General features: G+C 36.8%; 1 protein-coding gene across 3 annotated transcripts in view; it reads left to right on the top strand.

Moving 5' to 3' along the window:
• The window catches only part of Rtkn2 (rhotekin 2), a 79,249-nt gene that overhangs the window by 1,371 nt on the left and 67,075 nt on the right, over nt 1–10,803 (top strand). For all 3 annotated transcript variants that reach the window (XM_013514864.1, XM_005385950.2, XM_005385949.2), the window contains exon 2: nt 6,114–6,310. In XM_013514864.1, coding sequence (XP_013370318.1) covers nt 6,114–6,310 — 197 coding nt within the window. The remainder of the gene's footprint in view (nt 1–6,113; nt 6,311–10,803) is intronic.

Below are 10,803 nucleotides of genomic sequence, written 5' to 3'. Positions count from 1 at the left end.
AGCTCAGGAGGGGCCCGGACGCGCGCTCTGGGGCCCGAGAGGGGCTTGGGCCGCTGCACCCCGCCTTCCTCGGGGGAGCTGTGGCCCGGGGTGGGGGCGAGGCCGGCTCCCTGCGGCCGCTTCCCGGCGGGACGCTCGCGGTTTCGCAGGTGCGGGGTCCCGGGACTCCCGCGACGCCCTCGGGCCGACGGGCGGGGGTCTTCTCCCCGGGCTGACTAGTGCGGAGCTCGGGCTTGGGGCGGCGGCGTGCGGCAGGGCGGCGGAGGAGCGCGGGGAGCGCGCGGGGACCCCGCTGTGGACGCGACCTCGGCCGGGTCCTCCCGCAGAGAGAGGGCGGGGCGCGAGGTGAGCTCCGGAGTGGGTGAAAGTCAGCTGCGTGAGATACGCGTTAGAGACCTTTCAACTTCGCAGACACCAGCATTATTTCCTGGCCACAGCTGTAATTAGAATGTTTTATTATACTTCCCACCCTTAACCGTAAATTTAGGATTTAAAAACTGCCTTTTAGCTGGATCTAGACTCCCACGTGAATCTCCACCGTCTTTTACATACTTCTACAGTGCAGTAGGTTAAACAAAATATCAGTTTTGTAAGTCAGTATCAGTTTTGTAAGTCAAAATTGGTTAGAATATTTACAGTTTCATAGGGTGAAACCTAATACTTTTGTTTAGAAGCTTGGATTTTGAAATCCAGTACCTTTAGTAGTAATTTGTGCTGTTTTGTGACAGTGTTTCCAAAAGTTTCAAAGATTTTGATGCAGAGTACTGCTTGTGTTGTACTTTGGCTGTTTTGATTGTTCTGTTACGCGATCTCGATTTGTTGCAGATTGGCAATCTCTGGAGGTTCCTGCATATCATAGAGGTGTTCGTTTATTAGCTGTATGCTGCAGTAATATTTAGGAATGGTGTGGAAGAGAAAATAGAGACGATAAGGTCATGAAAGAGGTTTAGCTGCATGGAATGAAAATGTTTTTTGTTTTTTTTTTTCTTTGTCTTTTTGAGACAGGGTCTCGCTGTGCAGTTCAGGCCCGCCTTGAGCTCACTTTGTAGCCCAGGCTGGTCTCGAACTCAAAACGATCCTCCCGAGTGCTGGGATTACAGGCGTGCTCCACCACGCCCGGCTCGAAAATGGTTATTTAAATATTAAATAATACATAAAGGCTGTGTTCTATGTACGTGAGAAAGTACTGTGCTTAGCTATTTCTCATCATTATAAAAACAAAATAAGAGAAAGGTGTTTGTATGAATATCTGAAAAAAATAACAAAATAGTAATAGATTTTAACCTAACAATATGGAGTCAGTAAGAGAATGTTATATTTAACACTGAATTTTTTTTTTATATGAATGAAATAGGATAAGACAAATCTTAGGAGATGACCAGAGCTTTTGAGGTGATTAACACCAAACACTTCTGCTCAAATCTTGATGCTATCTCTTACTCCTCACAGCAAAGAAAGTTGATTTTGGAGTCAGATTCAGGTCAACTCCAACTTTGTTCGTTGTACAGTTTTGAATGTTACCTGCCTTTTCTAAGTTTAATTTCCACAGTTGTAAAATGGCTATAATGCCTATCCCAGAAAGTTATTGGAATTTGAGAACTTCAAATATTTAAGCTCTTGAAAAAATATTAAAATAAAATTTGAGATTCAGTACCTCACTGCAGAAAAATACATGTATACAGAAAAATGAATGTAAGAATTTTCTCTCCATTTCTGTTTGCCAGGATGGTCAGGATTGATTCCAGACTTTTACTGCACTTAATCCATTCTTCAAATATATACAATTTCTCTTAAAAAAAACTGAGTGATACTATATATAACCTCTGCAAGTTTTTTTTCCTCTCATCTTCCCCTCGGTGTCTTAACTAACATGTCTTAACATTAGTGAATAAGTTCTATAAGGATTACTTAAGTTCTATCAGGATTACTTCTGGATAGTTTCTTATCTTACCAGCGGCCCTTCTGTACATTTTTTTGTACAATGTTTCTGATTTTTTTTTTTTGGCATAATGTAGATTTATTGTTTGTTTGTTTGTTTGTGATGCTGGGATCAAACCCAGGACCTTGAGCATGCTAGGCCAATTGTTCTACTGATGAGCTCAGCCCTATGTTTTTAATTTTGTTTGTTTTTGAGACAGGGTCTCACTATGTAGGTAAGGCCTTGAACTCACTATGTAGCCCAGGCTGGCCTGGAATTCTGGCAGTCCTGCTCAGCCTCCCGAATGCTGGGATTACCGGCATGTGCCAGCACATACGGCTTATGTTTTTAAATTTTAAGGTGTCCTCCTACTTAATTCTTAGGCTTGTCTTATCCATTTATTTTTATCAGCTTGACTTTGTATCTACAGGATCAGAACAGTGACATAGGCTTCTGTTTCACTTGACTATGAGCAAGTCTTTATTCAGAAAAATTGAACCAGAAATAGAGGAGGATTTCTGTGTTCCATTCTTTGCCCAGGGAAACATGGTTTTGTCATGGGTCCTAATCAGCTGTCTCTACTTGGACTTTCCTTGTAGCTGAGGCAGAAAGAGGTAATTTTAGCTCCTTGTTCTTCCATTTTTGGGGTCTTGATACCTCCTTTGCCAGATAAATATTCTTCCATTTTTGTAGTCAGCAAATATCACCATTAAGTGCTCAGCATGTGTCCCTATTACATAATCATTATTCTCTTTGGGGATGGCACTAGACTTCAGTTCTTCCTAAGCAGCACTTTTATTGTCTAAAGGACAAGTCCTTTGGCGTGGCTCAGTCAACCCTTTCTTTGGTAGAGCTAGTTAGTATTGCTTGTCCAGAGGGCTTTTTTCTGCATGTAAAGAGTAGATGTATATGTACTAAAAATAGTTGCATGGGAAACAACACCAGCCAAAACAAGGATGGGGGAAAAGAGAAAAGAAGAAAGGGTGGGAAAATATGTATATATATGTATACACATGCACACACACACACACACAAGATAGCTAATTGTACCACGAATTTCTATTAGTTCATTGAAAGGAACAGTTAGTACTTATATTGTTTGATCAATTTTGCATGCCACTGTCTGGTCATCTGAGTAACTACTCTGAGGATAACGGTATGCAGTATAATTGTTTTTTTTTTTTTTTTTTTGGTTTTTCTCCGGTACCGGGAACCGAACTCACGACCTTGCGCTTGCCAGGCAGGCGCTTTTGCCGCTGAGCTAAATCCCCAGCCCCTGCAGTATAATTGTTAATTGTTAATTCCCTATCATCTTGAAATTCTGTATCATTTTTGCTCTTTAAAATAAAAAGATCAAGCAAAAAAAATAACCTTTTAAATTATTATTAACTCTCAACTACATAAAAAAGCTGTGCTTACACTTACTAGTTTATCCTGCTTCTCTCTTCCTTCTCAGATCCACTTAACTCACACTACTCTGAGATCTGTCTCAGCAAGGAAGGTAGGGTTATAGATCACTAGGTGTGTTAATTGGTGTGGGTAGAGGGCCAGAAACTAGGTATTTTTAGCTTTGCATGTGCTGCTGTTTCTCTTGAAATTCTCTGCCATTGTAGCTTGAAAGTAGTCAGACAATATATGTGAGTGTGGTTGTGCTCTAGTGCAGCTTTACAAAAAAATAGGTGCAGTCAGGCTGTAGTTTGCTAATACCTGCTGTAAAGGGTAAAATTCTGATAGTAATGTCTCCTGACTATCTCATTTCCTAAATGAATGTTAACTTCATTTTCATATAAATATTTTTAAAACTTTGACTTTATATTCTTTTTCCACTATTTCCCCAACCTTTGGATTTTATAGAGTCTTTGGCAAGTTAGGGGCAGAAGAGACTCTTCATTCACTGGGCACAAAGCCTAAACCCAGACTGATTCCTTAATGTGGCTGCAGCCACCTGCTGGTTCTTTAAGGTTGTTGCAATTTTGAAGGTGGCTGTAGAATTTCCAGTAATCCAACAGTGACTCTTTATTCCGGACACTGAATCAATAGAGAAATTGAAAAACAAAGAAGGAGAAGAAAATGTAAAAACAGAGATGCTTATTAGTTGGGGTAACAGATTTAGATACTTTCACAAGGTCCTTCCTGTCTGCTTCAGGTGTTTTTATGGGGGAACCTGCCTTGAGAAGCACTGTACTATACTGCTACTTCAACTTGTTGCTTCAATTCTCATTTAAAAAGCAAAGTTGAATTTAATGGCACTAGATGCTATTTATTTATATTTGAGTTCTGGGATGAAGCTACCCATCCAGCTTCAAGTTGTTCCCTGCTAGTGTTTTCCAACACTAATCAGCCTGCCAGAGTTTATTTCTTCAGACATATGGGTCACATAGATAATTCTTATAAATAATTGCTAATTATATTAAAGAAGAACTTGCTTTGGGGCTGACAAGTTATAAAAAGATTAAATGGAGTTGTTGAAATTCAGTCATGTATAAAGGAGGAAACCAGAAAATATATTTATGTAGTTTATATAGTACATACATGAGCTTTGAGCTATATCACTACAAGAGAAGGTTTTTATGTGGTGATTAAGTGATATAATTATAGAACACAATTAAACAGATCTGGTTTCTGCATGTGAATAATACAGTTGATTGGACAACCAGGTTAAATCATTTATTGTTGTTTGCTTTTCTTAGGCTATTGGCTTTCTACCTTCATCTTGATTTTTTTTTTTAAATTGGCTTTAATATCTGAAACTCTTGTTAGTAGATTTCATTAAAATTTTGCAGTTTATATTTTGATACATTAGAAGTAAATGTTTTCATTTTTTTTCAATCTATAGAATCCAAGGTGGTCACTTAATGTTTAGATATAGACAGTAGGGCTGGAATATAGCTCAGTAGCACAGCGCCTGCCTAGAAATAGACAATAGTCTGTCGTAAAAAAGAATATCTATGATTTATAATTGTTACAAAGTGACTCTGAATAAAATCAGAACTATACATTGTTTGTAGAATTTCAATGCTAAAAATGAAACAGAATCAGGCCATTGCAAGATCATTAAATAGAATAAAGCACTTTCAGAACTGGAACACTTGGTAATTTCCTGATGATTCTTAAAACTAGAATCAATATGTCCAGAACTGTTTTCTAAGTCTGTGTTCCAGATAGCTAAGGCCTCTGACATTTTCTAAGCACAACGGTTTCACTCTGTTGTTTCTGAGGTTTTATTTACACTGCCTATCATGACAAATGGCCTATTATCTCCTTGCAGCTAAGACTTGGTTCCTTCCTTCAGGAACCTGCTTTCGGAAAGTTTGTCCTTGGTTAATTCAGCATCCTCATCTACATCTTACAATCCCGTGATACAATTTATGTGATATATATGTGTAGTGTATTGCTCACATTAGTTATATTGTACATTTCCTAAGGCTGTCATAGGAAATGACCAACATTGTATGGCTTAGAAAATGGAATTTTTTTCTCTCTTTAAATTTCTGGAGGTCAGAAGTCTGAAGTTAAGGTGTTGGCAGTGCCACGTTCCCTCTGGAAGTTGCCCTTTTCAACTTCTGGTTGTTGCCATCAGTTCTAAGTGTTCCTTAGCATTATTATCACAGTCTCTTTTCATAATGCTGTTTTATAAGGACACTAGTTATTGAATTTGGGGCCCACCATAGCCCAGTATGTCTTCATTTTAATATCATCTGCAGAGCAATATATTCAGTAAAGGTTATATTCTGAGCTTATGGGTAGACATGAATTTTGGGGGACACTTTTAAACTTGTACAGTTAAGAACATGTAATTTTTCTCATCTTTGTTTCTGTCCTATTTATCCAGTAGGTAACAGCAGAAATTAAACTTTTGTGAAGAGCGTTGACTGCTTGATTGACTGATTGAAACATGGTCTTGCTATGTTGTTCAGGCTGGTCTTGAATTCACTGTGGAGCTCAGGCTGGCCTTGAACTCACAGTGCTCCTCCTGCATCAGCCTCCGGAGCGCTACAGTTATAAGCATTTACTACCATGCCCAGCTGCAGAAATCTTTTAAAAATAGCTCTATTTTAACATGTTACATATTACAATTTTTTGCTAATATGATGTAAAATGAATGATAGCAGCACATTTTTCGGCTATTAAAGGTAAAAAGAAATGTAATTTGAATTTTTGCTACCTTTTAACATTACTTTTCTCTTTATTTTAGGACTGCAACATTCAAGAAAAAATAGACTTAGAAATTCGAATTCGAGAAGGAATATGGAAACTCCTTTCCCTGAGCACTCAAAAAGACCAGATTTTACATGCAGTTAAGAATCTCATGGTGTGCAATGCTCGAATAATGGCTTATACATCTGAGCTACAGAAATTAGAAGAGCAGATTGCAAATCAGACTGGACAATGGTTAGTGATATAATTTATCTATGACTTTTAATGTACCTCAATATTTGTACTTAAGTACAAATGTCCAATCACCAAACCTTTGCAAAAACAAATACACTGAAGTAGCTTCTGACATCCTAAACATTTTGGCAATAGAGTTGAGTAAACTTACTATAAAGCAGCAGCTTTTGTTGGCCGCTTTTGTTGTGCTCAATAAAGTACTATAAAATGAAATGGTTAAGAAGCAATGACCAAGGGAGTGTTTTAAGGAGAACTGACCAAGCCTGGTAGTTGAGTACATGGAAACATAGAGAAAAAAATTTAATTGCATAGAGATATACTAAGAGTAATAAAACATTAAATTAAAATGAGTGGGTAGCAAATTTTAAAAGTTATAAAACCTTATGAATGGAAAAAATCCTAAGAATCTACTAGCACCTCCTTTCATATGGTGAACATAAATTCCAAATAGGCAAATAATTTACTTAAGGACCTGTATCTAGTTAGTGACAGAAGCTAATGATAGTTTTAAGATTTTCTGAGTAACTCCTATTCCATGTTCTTTCTGTTATGCCATGGTACCTTTCTGGATTAGATGTATGTTATGTGCAAGAAATTATATCCTATTCTGTTTACAGTGCCAGGTCTAACTTAAGAATGGCCCCAATTTAGTGGCTAGTATAAATTGTCTTATGCCGGTTGATTAGCCTTATAGCTCTGGAACAAGCGAGAAGTTTTTGTTGAGCTGGTCACAATAAGCTTTCATTAAATTCTTGAAAAGTAAGTAAAAAATAGGTCAGAGGAGACATCTGTAACAATAAAATACATTAATGAGGTCATAATGTATTAAAGACCTGGGTACAAAGCAGCCATACTCATTAATTATATTGCAATAGAATAGCTATTTTAATCTCTTTGTGCCTCAGTTCCTTCATTATCCTAGACATGGTCATATTACATTTTCAAAATTGAGATTTTGTATGTGTATATATATATGTGTATATATATCTGTATCTATCTATATACACAGTTCTCATGTAATATCTTTTGCATACCTAGTACTTAACAAATGTCAAATAATTCTCTTGTTATGTGCCAGAGGCAATATCATAATCTAGGAAGATACTTTTTGATACACATGTTGGTTTTAGTTATTACATCTCAAAGTAGGTCACATGTCACTGAGAGTACATGATGATATGTCAGGAGATATGCAAAGCCTTAGAAATAAATATGGCACATCTTGGAGGATGAAATTTTAGATGAAGTATGAGAATTTAAAATGTGATATGGTTTTAGGTTATGTTTTCAGCTTTTATGGTATTTTGTGGTATTCAAGGTCAGGATGGTTTCAGAAGAAAAATTTAAGAAGTTCTGATTTAAGAAAGTATAGAGCTAAGTAATCAATTATATCTTTTCTCACAGTATCTGGAATATGCTGGGACCCATATCTACCTTGTTATTGAATGCTCTTTAAATATTTATTATGAATTTTGAATTGTCCATTTTCTTAGTATAGCTTTTCTGAGGTTGCTGATGTATAAAAAATGTTAAGCCTAATCCCTATTAGGTTTATATAGCAAAGATGGGTGGGAGTTGGAATTTTGGATTCTTAACTAAAAATGTGTATTTCAATTTCTTTTTTGTGATTCTGTTTTGTAGATGAACATATCTTTGTTTCTATACACATATTTATATTTATCACTCATATGAAAACATTGCTGCCCATATTATTGAAATTAGTTATAGAATTTAAAAAAACATCAAGTATTCTGTATGGATTCTTTTGTTTTCTGTATGGATTCATACTGTTATTTTGTATGGATTCATTTTATAGCTGCAGATAAAACCTGAGGCCACTGATCAAATATAACTGGAAATTATAATACTTGTTTTTTTATTACATAAAAATGATATAAAGATTAATGAGTCTTATGTTAGTTTAGTTCCTTGAAGAAAGTCATGTAAATTTTGCCACTTGATTAGTCAGCCATATGTTCACCAAGTATCTGTTAAGTAAAGACCACTTACTAAGCACTGTGGTGAAATGTCCATCCGCAAAAAGCACAGTTTGTCAATAAAGTGCAATGTATGCATGTGCAGCAAATATGTTGCCTTTAGAAGTGCAAGATGCTTCTTAATTTATTTAGTTTTTGAGACATAGAAATGCTCCATTTTCTATTACATTTATAAAGTAAATAACATTAATGAGAGCAACACTAGTCTGTCTTTGAAATTTTACGATAAAATGATGAAAATATAGACAGTAAGCCTGAACTCTTTCGAAGAAGAATGAAATCAGTATGGAGTGGTGGGACAGAGGAGCGTCCAGTGAAGGAAGTGGGTCTGTATCTTGTAGCTTGTGAAGGATGGAGAATTCAGTTTAGTGAGTAGGAGCAAGACAGCATTACAAGAAAAAGAAATAACAAAGTACAAGTTTAGGTGGAAGATGAGTGTGGGTTACACAGGAGCAGTAGAGAGATGTGTGTTTGAGGTTGAAGGTTAAGCCAAACCTGAAAAGGAAGGGAGGGGGAGAATTTGTGAAAGCCTGGAATGCCAGGAAATTTGTGGGTATTAATTGACAGCACTTCTAGGTGTCAGGAATTGTGTTACAGTTTTCACAAATATCACATTAAAATCTGATAAAAGTATAAATGAACATCTTTATGAAAGAATTGGGGACTAGGATTCCAAACCAGTAGATAACTGTTTCAAGGGCGCACAATGCCTTTGGGGCTAAGACATGAAACCAGATCATTTAAAGCCTGTGTTCCTTCTTTTTAAATAAAAGTCCATGGCCTTTCCCTTACTCTGGCTGCCATGGTGAGCTGTTACAGGGCTTAACGTTTATCTGTTTATGACTTACCCTTTATCATTTTATTTTACCTAGGGAAGAAGCATGATAAAATATGGGTGTCTGGGGTTTATCTGAGTATTAAAAGGGTGGTGAGACAAAATCATTGAAATAATCAATTTTTAGGGCAAATATTTAAGAACAGACAGATGGATCTAATAACGAAATAACTTGGTTAGGGAAATGAGGAAATCACTAGTAGCACATGAATTTCCTTAGGGCCTATCTAATAGATCTTCACTCAGAATGTTCTCTGTCCAGACGACTGTTCTGCTAAGAGTTTTCAGCTATTTCTCAATCTGAGTTTATTAAAACCATCAACTAATCTTACTTCATTTTATAGCCTTTTTAAAGATTAGTTCATAAGATTAGTTTCCAGGGGTTCCAGGAAAGAATTAAACCCTAATGCCCCAAGACATTCTACTTTATGCATTCACTTAGGTTTTGTATACTAAAATAGTGCTACTTTTGTATCAACCTTGGGAGTATTGAAAATACTCACTCTGTGGTTTAGATGAGGTACTCCAGTTAGGAAATTGGTGATGATTTTTTTAAACCACATGTGCTCTGAGAATATTCATAACTAAATAAATGTTTCATTACCATAATATTCCAGTAATACTAACTAAAATGTTATCCTAAATTGTATGTAAGTATGAAATACCTTTTATTATACTGCCTAGTTTTTATGCCTGAAAAATAAAAAAATTCTCAGATTTATGTATAATTCCAAGTGGACTCCAACTGATCTAAAAAAATGGATGTAGAAATTTTTCTAGATTGGATAAAAGGTAAGAGACAGTCCTTCCTCAATTTAGAGAGTAGAATGGCTTGTTTACAGCAAATTGTTAATTGCTTATCTTTTAACTGGTAAACCTCTACCTTTTTCCTACTTTTAATAGGTAGAAGGGGCTGGGGATTTAGGTCAGCGGCGAAAGCGCCTGCCTGGCAAGCGCAAGGTCGTGAGTTCGGTTCCCGGTACCGGAGAAAAACAAAAAACAAAAAACAAAAAACAAAACAAAACAAAAAAATAGGTAGAATATCTCTGTTTAAAAGACTACTTCCATCCAGCCACATCTCAAAAAACAGTTAATGCTTGTCCTTTACCAAATTTTGTTAGATCTGTTTCCAAACTACTTTCATAGTTCTCCACACTGCTCTCCCTCTACTAGGGATCACACTCAGGGCCTTGTGTATGCTAGGCAGGCACTTTACCACTGCACAGTATCTCCAGCCTTTTATGAGATAGTCTTGCTAAGCTGCCCATTCTGGCTTTGAATTTGCCATCCCTAAGTACCTGGGCTTACAGGCATGTACTACTGCGTTCAACTTACCACTCAGTTTCTTCCTTTCTTTCTTTTTTTCTTTCTTTCTTTTTTTTTCTTTCTTTCTTTTCTTTCTTGCCTTTTTGAGACAGGGTTTCATTCTACAGTGCAGGCTGGCCTCGAACTCATAGCAGTCCTCCTGCCTCAGCCTCCCTGGTGCTGAGATTACAGGCATGTACCACCACACCTAGCTCAATTTCTGCTTTCAGTGAACCCTCACCTATCACGGGAGTTACATTCCAGAGACCCCTGTGATAGGTGAAAATCTGCAAAGTACTGATATTATATTTATTTTATTATTTATATATATAGTAAGGCTTTATAAACCCTTCCCA

The sequence above is a fragment of the Chinchilla lanigera genome, unplaced genomic scaffold (genome assembly GCF_000276665.1).
Source record: "Chinchilla lanigera isolate Chin_1 unplaced genomic scaffold, ChiLan1.0 scaffold00024, whole genome shotgun sequence".
Taxonomy (NCBI): domain Eukaryota; kingdom Metazoa; phylum Chordata; class Mammalia; order Rodentia; family Chinchillidae; genus Chinchilla; species Chinchilla lanigera.
The sequence above is the reverse complement of the archived record's forward strand: the minus strand, read 5'-3'. Positions and strand labels throughout refer to the sequence as shown.